Source organism: Mastigoproctus giganteus, chromosome 3 (genome assembly GCF_048544385.1).
Source record: "Mastigoproctus giganteus isolate SK-2022 chromosome 3, ASM4854438v1, whole genome shotgun sequence".
Taxonomy (NCBI): domain Eukaryota; kingdom Metazoa; phylum Arthropoda; class Arachnida; order Uropygi; family Thelyphonidae; genus Mastigoproctus; species Mastigoproctus giganteus.
This window is the reverse complement of record NC_143577.1, coordinates 132,020,771-132,034,452: the sequence shown is the minus strand read 5'-3', so window position 1 is coordinate 132,034,452 and position 13,682 is coordinate 132,020,771. Positions and strand designations below refer to the sequence as shown.

At 43.9% G+C, this 13,682-nt stretch overlaps 1 protein-coding gene across 1 annotated transcript in view; it reads right to left on the bottom strand.

Annotated features, from left to right (window-relative positions):
* Positions 1 to 13,682, bottom strand: part of LOC150088274 (uncharacterized) — a 694,119-nt gene that overhangs the window by 226,050 nt on the left and 454,387 nt on the right. Inside the window, exon 3 of the mRNA XM_090370094.1 lies at positions 8,802 to 8,942. Coding sequence (XP_090226220.1) covers positions 8,802 to 8,942 — 141 coding nt within the window. The remainder of the gene's footprint in view (positions 1 to 8,801; positions 8,943 to 13,682) is intronic.

Sequence of the window (13,682 nt, the reverse complement as noted above, 5' to 3'; positions counted from 1 at the left end):
CAATTTGGTTTCAGGAGGGGATGCTCCACCACTGATGCCTTCGAGAGGATCATTGATGCAGTCAGAAACTGTAATAGGAAATATTTCCTCCTCATCTCAATTGACTTCGCTGGAGCCTTTGACTCCCTCTGGTGGCCCAGCGTTCTGGCCAGGCTCCGACGGGCTGAAATCCCATCAAATCTATTTCGCCGCATGAAATCTTACCTGGAAAACCGAAGAATCACTGTCAGCACTCCCTTTACCTCTGTATCCAGACCGGTTTACAGGGGCTGCCCGCAGGGATCCGTCCTGGGGCCGCTCCTCTGGAACCTGGTGCTTGATGAGTTTTTAAACCTGGATGCTCCAAATGTCATTACACAGGCATACGCTGATGATCTGATTATGATGCTTCAAGCAGACAGCAGGGCTCAACTGGAGGCCATAGGCAATCATGCCACACAAATGCTACAAGATTGGGCCAAGAGGAATCTTCTAACAATCTCAACCGAAAAAACAAACTCAATACTCCTCAGGGGTACCCTTGACCCTGGTAGACCTCCACTAATCAAAATAAATGGAGCGACCATCAAACTCAAACAAGAACTAAAATACTTAGGAATAACACTAGACCGAAACTTGAACTTCACATCTCATCTCTGTTATCTCAGAACGAAAACAAGAAGGCTCTCGGCCCTGATAACCAAAATCACCAAGAGGGACTGGGGACTAAAGAAGAGGGGCCCTCTCTCTTCTATACAAAGCCCTCTTCATCCCTATCCTTTCCTATGGTGCAGGTGCCTGGTATCAGAAAGCAAACACAGCAGTCAACAAGAAAAAGCTGGAGTCGATCCACCGATCCATACTTTTGACAACAACTAGAGCCTGCTGCACGGTGAGCACCCATGCGCTCCAGGTCCTGGCAGGCTTCCTTCCCTTGGACCTGGAGATTGTGCGCTGTGGGCTGCTACACCAACATTCGAAAGGAAGAACCACAACTTATCTAGGTTACACAACAGATCCACAAAAAAGCAAATCCTCAGAAAATAAGAGGTTAACGGAACACCTGCAATCTATCTGGCAAAATAGATGGAATCTTACCACAAAAGGGCAAGTCACCAAAAAATTTATACCCGATGTCAGCTTGCACACCACCTTCCTTCTTACGGGACATGGCTCCTTCAGAGGAAAACTCCACGAGCTGGGAATCTCTGACAACCCGAGCTGTAACTGCGGTGAGGAGGAAACATGGGAACATCTTATCCATGACTGTGACAACTACGAGGACCTCAGATGTCAGCTATATACACGCATCAACTCCTTGCTAAAAAACCAAGAAGAAATAATATTGCAAGAAGAAGATAATTACCGGGCTTTCACCGTCTTTGCCCGCGAACTCTTTGAAAGACAAAGATCCCTGCCACATATCACTAACCTATGAAAGACTGCGAAACTCTGAACTAGTGACCACCTGAGGCAGATACAACACATCAGCGTGACGAACTTGACCTGACTTCTGGACTTGGACCACCACTGAACCAATGCAAAGACGAAGATTGCAACTTGGACTCGGACCTTGAAGATATGATGTATATACAGCCATAGTGCCCTGGCTCTGTCTAGCCTACTTTTTACTCCTCTTTCCCTAGCAAGGGGGGAGGGGACGGCCTGCTGTCTCCTCCCCCTCCTGCCACCCCTCTTTCTCCTCTGGTGGGGCATGGGCATGCCCCACTATTTCAACAGGGTCATCTTCCCTATAGACCCCTTACTTCCAATTTCCAACCCCCCAGTCTTCCACCTCCCCTCCCATCTTTCTCTTTACAACAGCGCTTGCCCCACACGTACAAATTTAAAACACCAAAATTCATGCCCGATCCATTAGGAAATATTATTACCTCCAGCGCTTATCCCTTATAGCCCCTCTAAGTTGCGTATAATGTACCATCTGTGCCCAAAAGAAAAGAAGAATTATTATTTTAATGTTTTTTTTTTTTTTTTATTTATTTTTTTTTTTATTATTATTTTTTATTTTTTTTATTTATTATTATTTTTTTTTATTTTATTTTATTATTTTTTTTTTTTTATTTTTTATTTTTAGGTCCTAGCCACTGAAATCTCAGGAAAATAGGTGGTAGGACCTGCCAGAGCAAACTATAAGGGAACACCTGGCTGGCCTCCACGTGGCGGAGTACGTAAACGACAGGTCCCATCTGGGGCCTGGCGGCTAACAAGCCAGAGGAACAAGAGGCACAACATATTACACAATACAGGATCCACACACTTTTAAACCTCTGGCCTTGACAGCATACTGTCCTCGATACAAAGAACATACGCGGAGATGGGGTAAATCCCTGGTGCCGTTAGACCCAAAAAATACTCTGTACTCTCTGTAATTTTAACAGAGCGTAGGGTTGATCGCTGATAACTTGTTCTAGGGCCAAATAGGTCGGGCAGTAATTTTGATGTTTTTAGATTTAGACTATATATATATATATATATATATATATATATATTTAAAAAAAAACACGTTTTGCAAGAGAAGAGTAAGGGAGGAAGGCAGAAGAAAGGGGCCAACAGGGAAGATGGCCCCTGATGACAGTGAGGCATGCCCAGTGCCTCACCAGAGAGAAGTGTGGGGTGGCGTGTGGACGAAATCCACCTCCCCACAAAAAAAAATCATTCTGTAAGAGAAAAATAGGGGGGGAGTAAAAGAACGGATGGCAGGAAACAGAAGAAAGAAGCCGAAAAAAAAATTAGAGAGATATATACCCCGCAAGTTCAGGGTAGGTACAGCTAGCATGGCCACTCAGTTGGAGCCGACAACTTGCTGGAAATCCAGCAGTGTGAGTGCTGGTATGGTGGATGGGTCATGTTCAGTAAGGTCTATTCAGGTGTCGTCATTGGGACTCCATTTGGTGAATCTGTGTCGCATCCAGACTGAAGGCTGGTCCAGTAGTCAATGATAACGAATAGTGGGGGTGGTCAAAACCGGGAGTCCAAGATTGATGGTCAAGTTCAGGGATCGATGGTAGCCCTCTTCTTGATGAGATGTGTCACGTCTGGTCGAGAGATGTTGGTCCAGGAATCAATTATGAGGAATTTGTCAAGGTATGTGTGGACCCTGTCTTTGATTGCACTGCTGGTCAAGTCTTGTGCACGTTGGTCCAAGGCGTTAGCATCCATGGCTCAATGATGCGTAGCAACAGTTGGCAGTCATTGTTGTTATGATCTATTGATTCTGATACTAAGGCGGTGGTAGCGCTTTCTGCCTGGTAAATAGGTCCATTGCAAATTGAGTCAGAGCTCGGTAAGTTTCTTCATTCTGTAGGGTGTATTGGCCTTCTTGTACCAGACTCCAGAAGCATAGGTGATAACCAGGATGAAAACTGCCTTATAGAAGAAGGACAGCGTTCTCTTCTTTAAGCCCCAGTCCTTCCGGGCAACCCTTGAGACTTCGGCAGCATACTTCCTGATCTTAATCCTCAGTTGGTCTAGATGAGGAGTGAAGGAAAGATTTTTGTCTAAGATCAAACCTAGATATTTAAGCTCTGTTTTTAGTTTTACTAAAATAGGTTTTTCTGCCCAAGCTTGAAGGGTGGAGATGGCCTGGTTGGCAGTTGCTTCTAGTTGGGTTCTGTTATTGGCAGAAAAGAGCATGACCAGGTCATCTGCATAAGCCTGCGTTTGTACATTGTTGAGTTTGGTGTTCAGGAAATCATCCAGCACCAGATTCCAGAGGAGAGGCCCCAGGACAGATCCCTGAGGGCATCCCCTGAAGACTGGTCTGGAGACACTGCATTGCAGAGCAGACAGGATAACTCGCCGGTCCTGGAGATAGGTCTTGATGCATCTATATAAGTTTTCTGGGACATGCGCTCTTCAGAGCCTGCCCAGGATGCTGGGCCACCAGAGGTAATCGAGGGCACCAGCAATGTCAAAGGAGATTAGTAGAAAGTATTTGGAGTTGCAGTTGGTAGCAGCTTCAATGATTGTTTCCAGTGCATCAATCGTGGAGCGTCCTTTCCGGAAACCGTACAGCTTAGGTGAGGAGAGACCAGCATCATTATAGTGGACTTCTATTCTATGGGAGATCATCCGTTCGAGAAGTTTGCTGAAAACTGGCAGCAGTGCAATGGGCCGGTAAGATTGTGGCAGATCTTGTTGTTTGGTTGCATTCTTCAATATAAGTCTAACGGTTGCAGTCCTCCATTGTGTGGGGAAGAATCCTTGGTGGAGACAGTGGTTTAACAGGTTGAGTATTGTAGTGGGAATAAGTTCAAAGCCCTTCTGAACGATTTCTGGATCGAGCATGTCTCTGCCCGGAGCCTTCTTGTTTCTGATTCTAGAGCCAGCTAAGTTGAGCTCGGTTGTGGTGAAGGGTTCTTCAATTGCAGTTGTGCAATATTTTTCATTTTCCGTGCAGAGCTGTAGCTGCTCCGGTGTGTGTGGGTCAGCAGGCCGCTGGAATGTAGCGTCTAGAATATTATTGATAGTATCTTGCCACGATCTGGTGTTACCAATAGGTTCGGTCCGGTGTACTAACTAGTGCCGGCCTGCGAACACCGTTATAGAGCTGTACCCTCGAAATGTAAGGAATATTGGATCTCGCCACGATGTTCATCATAACTTCAACAGTCATCAATTATACTGCATGATAGAAGAGATAGGGAAAGGTTGACCAGAACTTGGCTCTAGAGACTAAACATGGGTTCCACGACTTCAAGCCTCCAATGAGCAAAGTGGTGGTATTGCACCGGTTGATGAGAGTTATCTACCACCTAGTACTGCCTGGTAACATAGAAGGGCGGCATTCCTTCATGTGGTGTGGGCGCCACACCTCCACCCCTGCTTACGTTGGTTCACACGTGGGTGGTCACCCACCATGTACTTGTGCATGGAGGTTATACCCAGGATTACTAACAGTCCCACCATCGTGAAGGTGCAAGCAGAGGATCTGGCTGTCACACACCGTCCAGACCTCGCTGAAATTGGGTCCACTTGACTTGAGTGTCACCCGAATATCAGTTCCATTAGCGTTTTAGACTCCCAGGTAGCAAGTGTAGCTTGTCTGAAATATCTGAGAGATATTTCAGAGAGTCTGTGACAACCTCAAGGACCAGGGAGTGCATGGAGATATTTAAGATTAGCGTTGGAAAAAGAAATGCGTTAGAATAGTAGTATTTTACCGTAATAAAATCATAAAATATACAAAAATAAACATATAACAGTTCATAGATAAATAAAAAGTATTGAACAAAAAAGTGGTAAAAAGAATACAGATCAAAATTAATAGATAGTAGACCAAGTGATAAGGCAACGGCGTATTAAGCTGACAATTAAAGTTGTATAATCTCATATAAGGGAATAATTGCTAATGTATCTAAGTATAGAAAGAAGGAAATATGTAAAGAATCACAAAATGTTCTGAGATGGAGAAAAATTATAATAATAATTATAATCCGTAATCCAAAATGAAGTTGAACAATATTGAAGTGATATCACTAATCATTATTATAATTCATAGAATATCTTAAATCCAAAGGTAGTTTCAGATGTAAATTCAAAGGTGAGAGGGTGTAGTAAGAATCCAATGTTGAAAGAATAGTCAATAAATCCATGGATAAAGAACTAGTTTAAATCCATAGAAGAAAATAACATAATTACAAGGATATAAATAACTTGGGGACTTTAGATCCAATGGTGGTGTGGTTAAGAATTCAATTGTGAAAGAAAAGGAAATAAGTTCATGGATATGAAACTAGTTGAATCCAAAGAAGGAAGAACATGAAATAATTCCAAGGAAACAAATAACTGGATATCTCTAGACCTAACCGTGGTGTAGTTAGGAGACTGTAGAAAGTAATTTTTACAAAGATTAGTGCCCATATCAAGTCACTAAAATCTAAAGGCAGCTGTACCATTTCAGTAGAAAAGAAATACAGAGGCGGATTTTCAAAGGTATAGTATGTCATCAAATGCATGAAAAATCCAAGGCCTAACGGAATTTTTGCATAATATACATATATTATAATCCTTACTTGAAAACAAAATAGGAAATGTCAACAAAGACTCAACATGGGAAGTGAATTGTAAGTAATTTCGTTAAAACTTATCAAATGAATACGTGCGAAAAATGAAAACTTAACAGTAGAAACTTAGTAATCATTCCAAAGAAAATAATTACATCGGAAGGCGACATAATCTTCTTCTCTTTCAAGGATGTGCTGTTCTTGGTTTTAGGAAAAGTAATGTATCCTAGTCAGGAGAAGGCATCTCAAATCTTCATATATTTCGCACTCGTACATCAGGTGGTCCCAACTTTTGAGGGGAACCACAGAGGCATTGTGGGTTTTCGGTGATCCCGAGTGCAGTGAGCTTTGCTCTGATAGATCCATGCCAGTTAACAAAAAGGTGACGTATAGGCCAGGGGAAAACCATGCAGGAGATTTCGGGTAACTGTTGCTATTGTAGAATGAATTTCTGGTGACTTCTCCTTTGGTAGCTGTGTCCACGTAGACTGCCAGAACTGCTGCAAGGATGCAGTGAGGCGCTTCTTCTCGGCCTTGATGTTATTTGAGGGGTCACTGGTAAAATCCAGACAAGTGATGGCTTTACCTTTGGAAAGCATACAAACAAACCATATTTGATTATTCCTAGATCTAGAGATGGAGGTAGGATCTAGCGGCGAGGGAGTGTTCAATACTGATGAAGACATCAAGTCATGTCCATGAAAACATCCCAGAAACCATGGTACCACCTCCAGCTTGTTTTCCACCAATGGTGCAGCCTGGTTGCAATTGTTCAATCGGCTCGCCATCGAATACGGACCCGTTCATCAACATGGTGGAGCTGGAAACTTGATTCTTCAGACCAGACAACATTTTTATAGTCGTCCAATGTCCAGGAATTATATTAAATTAACTTGTTTTCCATTCGATAAACTAATGGCTCATAAAAGTTAACCATTTGAGCCATTAGTTTACCGAACGCAATATTGACATGGCATTTTTTACTTTTCTCGCCTACGCAAAGTTTAGCGACAAGTTACCTCTCCTTTGTAAGCCTATTATTTTTCTTTCTATGCTGGGACGTCCTACTTAATATGTTTAATTTCGATTTCTCAACACGCACGTTCTAATTTAATTTACTGTCTCCGAATTTTGACACACGCGGTCGTTATGGTATACAGCTACTATAAATACATTCACAAGGATTCAAAAAACCTTTATTTTCGCTTCCCACCTCAACTGTCCTCTGACTGCATGCCTCCTTGAATTCCAGTAAGTTATACTTGATTTCCACTTTCCCTTTGGATTTTAAATTTCCTCTTTGCTTTCCGCCTCTGTCGGATCAGCCATTTAATATACGTACGCTTTACTATGCTTATCTCTACCATTTTGCCTAATTCCGTTACTGCTAAATTCAAAATTCCTTGCGCTACTACCACATGCTAACGTATATTTCATGTCAGAAACAGAGCCCGTACTTCTTGCTGTCTTTCTATGATTTTGATGGCTGACACTTGACGAAGCCATTGAAATCATAAATTTTTCAGCATTAAGTATCTGTCTTTATTTTTCTATATCTATCCGTGCTTTCCGTTATTCTAATTCCTCATTTCCTAATTTTCTAATGGCTCATTTCCTATCCTCGTTCTCTTGAACAACTTATATATCCATTATGCCGTTGGGTTCCTTATGCTAACATATGCCGTGTCCCTATTCCCTAAAACATATTACTCTATTTTAATATAATATTCATCTTCAGCTTCTTATAAATTTATATATATATATATATATATACAGGGTGTTTCAAACGTGGTGGTCAATAATTTAAAGGTGAACTGTACAGACTATAATATGCAAAAAAAGCCTAGCACGTTTTGCTCTGAGACGTATCGTTTTTCTCTCAGGCATACTTTCTTCTTCTTCTTCTTGTCAAAGGATAGTGAACATGGAAAGAGGTTACAGCAACGAAGAGTATGCGGACATGCACTTCATGAATGGTAAAGCCAACGGCAGTGCACTTGAGGCTGCACGTTTGTACCAAGAAGCATTTTCCCCCGAAGTCGGGGAAATGCTTCTTGGTACAAACATGCAGACTTGGTACAAACATAATATATATATGAATTAAGAAAAGTTGTTACAAATAATGGAAGTAGAGCAGAGGCGAAACTATGAATTCTGCCACCCCTAAGAAATTGCCGAGCGGTCTCGCATGATCTTTGGCAGCCATACCAGCTACCTGGCTGCCCGACTACTCATACTCATCGCAGTGGCCGATTCGTGGTATCGCAGTTTTGTTACTGGACTACGGGTAATAAATGAAGAAATTTATTCGACGAAGTTGCAGTCGATCTGTTAATTTTCTTGACATAAATTCTCAGTCATGGATAATTCAGAATTGAGAAAAAGATTTCTTATTAAATGACTAGAATGAAATTGAATTTTATGTCAGGGTTTCATTTTTTTTTTCGAGATTCTTTATACACTAAGAGCAATTTCCGAAGCCTACCAATGGTTTTAAAATATCCCTTGTCTACGTTGTCTAGAGGTGATTGTTTTGAAGAAAAGATTCGGATAATTGCGAGGCGAAATTTAATCATCAATTAAGGAAGCTTCCTTAATATGAGGAATGTTGAACCCTTGCGAAATCAGCCAGAAAAGACGAGAGTATTCCAATCTGAGCTGTAGGAGTTTCATGTATATTTATTCCTTAAATTGAAGTGTTTATTTTCGCTCCTTAAAGTGACTAATTTATTACTGACTGTTTGCGAATACTTCACATTTAAAAGTTGTTTAATGGACAGAAATAATAGGACTTACCCTTAACACATATCCTATTGTCTATGTTGACTGGATAGTCGTCGTGGCACTCGCAGCGACCAGTCGTGGTATTGCAGTACACGTGAAACAGAATGTTGTTACAAGTTGACTGACAAGGTTCCCCGATGAAGAAACCCACTCCTGTTAAGAAATAAGTAACAGTGTTTAGAGTCAGATGTTTCAAAGAAAGTGATCAGACATGAGACATGAGTTCACACTCCGGCAGTCGCCAGAGTAAAGTGTAAAGTGTAAAGTGTATTTAGTGTCAACGGCACCAGGGGTTTCCCCCATCTCCGCGTTGCTTTCATTGTAGGTTTCCCCCATCTCCGCGCTGCTTTTATTTTAGGTTTCCCCCATCTCCGCGCTGCTTTTATTTTAGGTTTCCCCCATCTCCGCGTTGCTTTCATTGTAGGTTTCCCCCATCTCCGCGTTGCTTTCATTGTAGGTTTCCCCCATCTCCGCGTTGCTTTCATTGTAGGCGTACCTTTCCACTTGATTGGAAGACAGCTAATCTTCGACTTCTTCTCAAGAATCCGAATAAACCACCACAACAGCCAACATCATACAGACCAATCGCCCTCCTAACTGTTCTCAGAAATCCCTTGAGAGACTAATCTTCTTCAGAATTCACAAGTATTATACGAACAGAATTCTAAAGGCCAACAATCAGTATGGATTCCGTCAGGGGCGCTCGACAGTAGACGCACTAAATAACCTGATAACATCTGCTCAATCCACACCTGAAAAATACTTCCTTGTAATTGCAGTCAAGTTCGCCGGGGCGTTCGACTCACTTTGGTGGCCGAGCGTCCTTGGCAGGCTCAGGCAAACACAGATTCCTCAAAATATCTACTCCTGCATTAAAAAGCTATATATGTGACAGATCTGTCAGTGTAGAGACTCTCTATTCCAGGATGATCAGAAAGATCCACAGGGGTCAGTCCTGGGACCAACTTTCTGGAACATGGTCCTGGATGAGTTCCTAAATCAAGATCTTGGGAATGTTAAGTCCCACGTCTATGCAGACGATTTGATCCTTTCGGTGCCTGCCAGCTTGAAATTATTTCTGCTACCCAGCACAACCTGACAATCTCGGCTGAGAAAACCTCCAGCATCCTCTTGAAAGGGAACCTAAACTCAACCAGACCACCGCAGATTAAGATCAATGCCACAACCATCAAGCATCGCACCTAGCTTAAGCATCTTGGTGTAATCCTGGACTCGAAACTGTCCTTCTACCCACACCTACAGTATATCCAAAAGAAAATAAGAAATTACACAGCACTGGTGGCAAGAATAACCCGAGGGACTGGGATACAAACATCACAACCGAACTGAACAGCAGCAATTTCTGCAGGTATGATCCAGCTTCATGGACTTCCAGTTTTCGCAGGCAGCTTCTTTGTCTTTGTGCGGACAATCCTTAAATCCGTGTCCCTTCTCAGTGCAATGTCCGCACGTTGGGACCGTTTGGGAGCATACGTGAGAGGAGTGGCCGAACTTGCAGCATCTAAAACTTTTGGGAACTGCCACTCGTTCCCGAAAGCGATAGCTACCCCATTCTATGTATACTCTTGTCCTATCTTTTAAGACTTGCCATGCCTCTGGGCTGAGTTCAACGCTCCAACTATTATTGATTCCGCCGCTTTCCTTTACGTGGAATTTTGGAGTTTGGTAAACAGCAGGCCACGGAGGTCTTCATATATATTACATTCGTAGAGCAGGTGCTCCCAAGTTTCTTCTTGTCCACATCTACAGTGCGCTATGTCCGAGATTCCAAAATCGTGTAGCTACTTCCTGAAGGATCCATGCCCTGTCAGCAGGTAAGTGGTAGGAAGTCCAGGAGAGTACCAGGTCGGGTAAATAGGGTATGTTGGCTATCTGAGCTGGCTCCTTTTTTCGGCCCTTTCTTCTCCCTCACCCAGGCGGGGGGGAGGTGACGGCTTTTCTGTCTCATCTCCTGCTCGCCTACCCCACTCTTCCCTCTGGTGGGGCATGGGCATGCCCCACAGATTCCACCTGGGGTCGTCTTCTCTATTGACCTCATTCTTCTATCTTTATCTTCCAATCTTCATCTCCCTACCCAACTCTATCTGTATGCAAGCGAATGCCCCACACGCCAAAAATAACCGTATCTAAATTATGCTGTTCGCCAACCATTTTGGCTCTTCCAATTCTAGCGCAATATCCCCATACAATTTTTTTTAAGGTCCTAGACACTGAAATATCAGGAAACTAGATGGCAGGACCTGCCAGAGTGCTAATTTAAACTAGTGGTTACCTGGCCTGCCTCCATGGTACACTCACAAAAAGTGTAAAGTGTATTTAGTGTCTAACGTCACCAGGGGGTTTCCCCATCTCCGCATTGCTCTCATTGTGTGTGTGCCAGTTCGCTGGGAAGGCCACAGATTTAGAAGTGTATGGATATTGTACATGTGTAGTGTTGTGTTCTGTTGTTCATCTGGCCGTTTAGCCGCTGAACCCATACTGAGGCCCAACTTTGCCCACATTTTACCCGTGGAGGCAGACCAGGTACACCAGTATTTTTAGATAGGTACTCTGGCAGGTCCTGCCACCTAATTTCGTGAGACTTCAGTGGCTAGGACCTATAAAAAAAGGGGGGGTGAGGGATAAACGCCTGAATCTAGTTAGGCCGAAAGAGGTAGCAAAGTGTGTCGAGTTTGGCCTTTAAAATTTTTCGTTGTGTGGGCCATTCGCTTTGGCTGGCGATATAGGTAGAGTAGGGGGAGAGATGGACGGCTGGGGGGAAAAGACAGAAATATGGGGTCAATAGGGAAGGCAACACCACGTATATCAGTGGGGCATGCCTTTGCGCCACCAGAGGGGAAAGAGGGGGTGGTGGGGTGGGTAGGGGTTGAAGAAAGACCTTCCCCTCACCCCACCAGGGATTGGGAGAGAAAGTGGGCTGGGAAAGGAAGCCCCACCCAGTTCGCTCTAGCAGCAATTTGCAGTGCCCTCCAGCAAGTGCAGTCTGATGATGACATGTTGTATCATCTGTCCAAAGGAATCTCCACTACCATCATTGGATTCATCACTAACCCAGCAATTAATCGCAAGACAGAAGAATGAGGTCAATAGACAAGACGACCCCAGGTGGAATCTGTGGGGCATGCCCATGCCCCACCAGAGGGAAGAGTGGGGTAGGCGAGCAGGAGATGAGACAGAAAAGCCGTCACCTCCCCCCCGCCTGGGTGAGGGAGAAGAAAGGGCCGAAAAAAGGAGCCAGCTCAGATAGCCAACATACCCTATTTACCCGACCTGGTACTCTCCTGGACTTCCTACCACTTACCTGCTGACAGGGCATGGATCCTTCAGGAAGTAGCTACACGATTTTGGAATCTCGGACATAGCGCACTGTAGATGTGGACAAGAAGAAACTTGGGAGCACCTGCTCTACGAATGTAATATATATGAAGACCTCCGTGGCCTGCTGTTTACCAAACTCCAAAATTCCACGTAAAGGAAAGCGGCGGAATCAATAATAGTTGGAGCGTTGAACTCAGCCCAGAGGCATGGCAAGTCTTAAAAGATAGGACAAGAGTATACATAGAATGGGGTAGCTATCGCTTTCGGGAACGAGTGGCAGTTCCCAAAAGTTTTAGATGCTGCAAGTTCGGCCACTCCTCTCACGTATGCTCCCAAACGGTCCCAACGTGCGGACATTGCACTGAGAAGGCACACGGATTTAAGGATTGTCCGCACAAAGACAAAGAAGCTGCCTGCTAAAACTGCAAGTCCATGAAGCTGGATCATACCCACTCAATCAGGGATCCCAACTGCCCGACCTATCTCAAAGCCAAGAGCAACTACCAAAATAGAATCAACTATGGGGACAAGAACTAAAGAATATAATAAAACAATGATCAAAATAATACAAATAAATACACAGCGAGCCAAAGCAGTGGCAGACCAAATCAGGGTCAAGGCTGACGAGGAAAATATAGACGTAATTATTCTGCAAGAGCCATACGTCCACGCAGGGCGGGTAGCGAGGTACCCACTCCGATATAAGGTAATCCATACTGAAAAGGACACCCCATGGGCAGCGGTTCTAATCAGAATTGCAAACATAACCGCAACCAAAATAACCCAACTCTGTACGGCCTGGGCTGCTTGTGCCCAGATTATCACAGCACTGGGTTCCCTTTATGTTGTGGCCCTCTACAGCAGGCCGGGACAGGAAATGGAGAACACAATTAGCTACTTACGTCACCTCCAGAACACCCTACCAAACGAAAAAATAATTATAGGAGCGGACGTCAACTGCTGACCGAAGGGGAATTGCAAACGGGAAACAGCTCGAGGATTTCATACTGGGTTCGCAGTTCACAGTATTGAACCAGCCGCACCAGTTACCAACATACTGCATCATCCTCTGGGAGGCCACTCTAGATATCTCCCTGGCAACTAGAAACCTGGCAAACCACGTGGCCGACTGGAAGTTGGAGGAAGCGCGGACCACCTCGAACCACCGAGTCATCACCTGAAAAATAACTAGAACACTGACAAGGGAAAAAATTGTAAAGCAAATACGCCACAGACACGCTGTCGCCAAAGCAGACTGGCCGAAATACAAGGAGCTTTTAACTACAGCGATTCCTAACAAACCGCGGTCCCTGGATCCACGAAACAACCCACATGATCTACAGAAGGCAACCACGGAACTGATAATTGACATAAGCAATCAAACCATCAGGAAAAAACATCCTCAAATGGGAGCGGTCTCTTGGTGGACTCGGGAGATTGCAGCCCTCCGGCGGAGAATGATGAAAGAAAGAAAAGCCTTTCAAAGAGCCCGAAGAACATGGCTAGCAAATGAAGTCGAAGTATTAAGACAGAGATATAAACAAGCCAGAAACC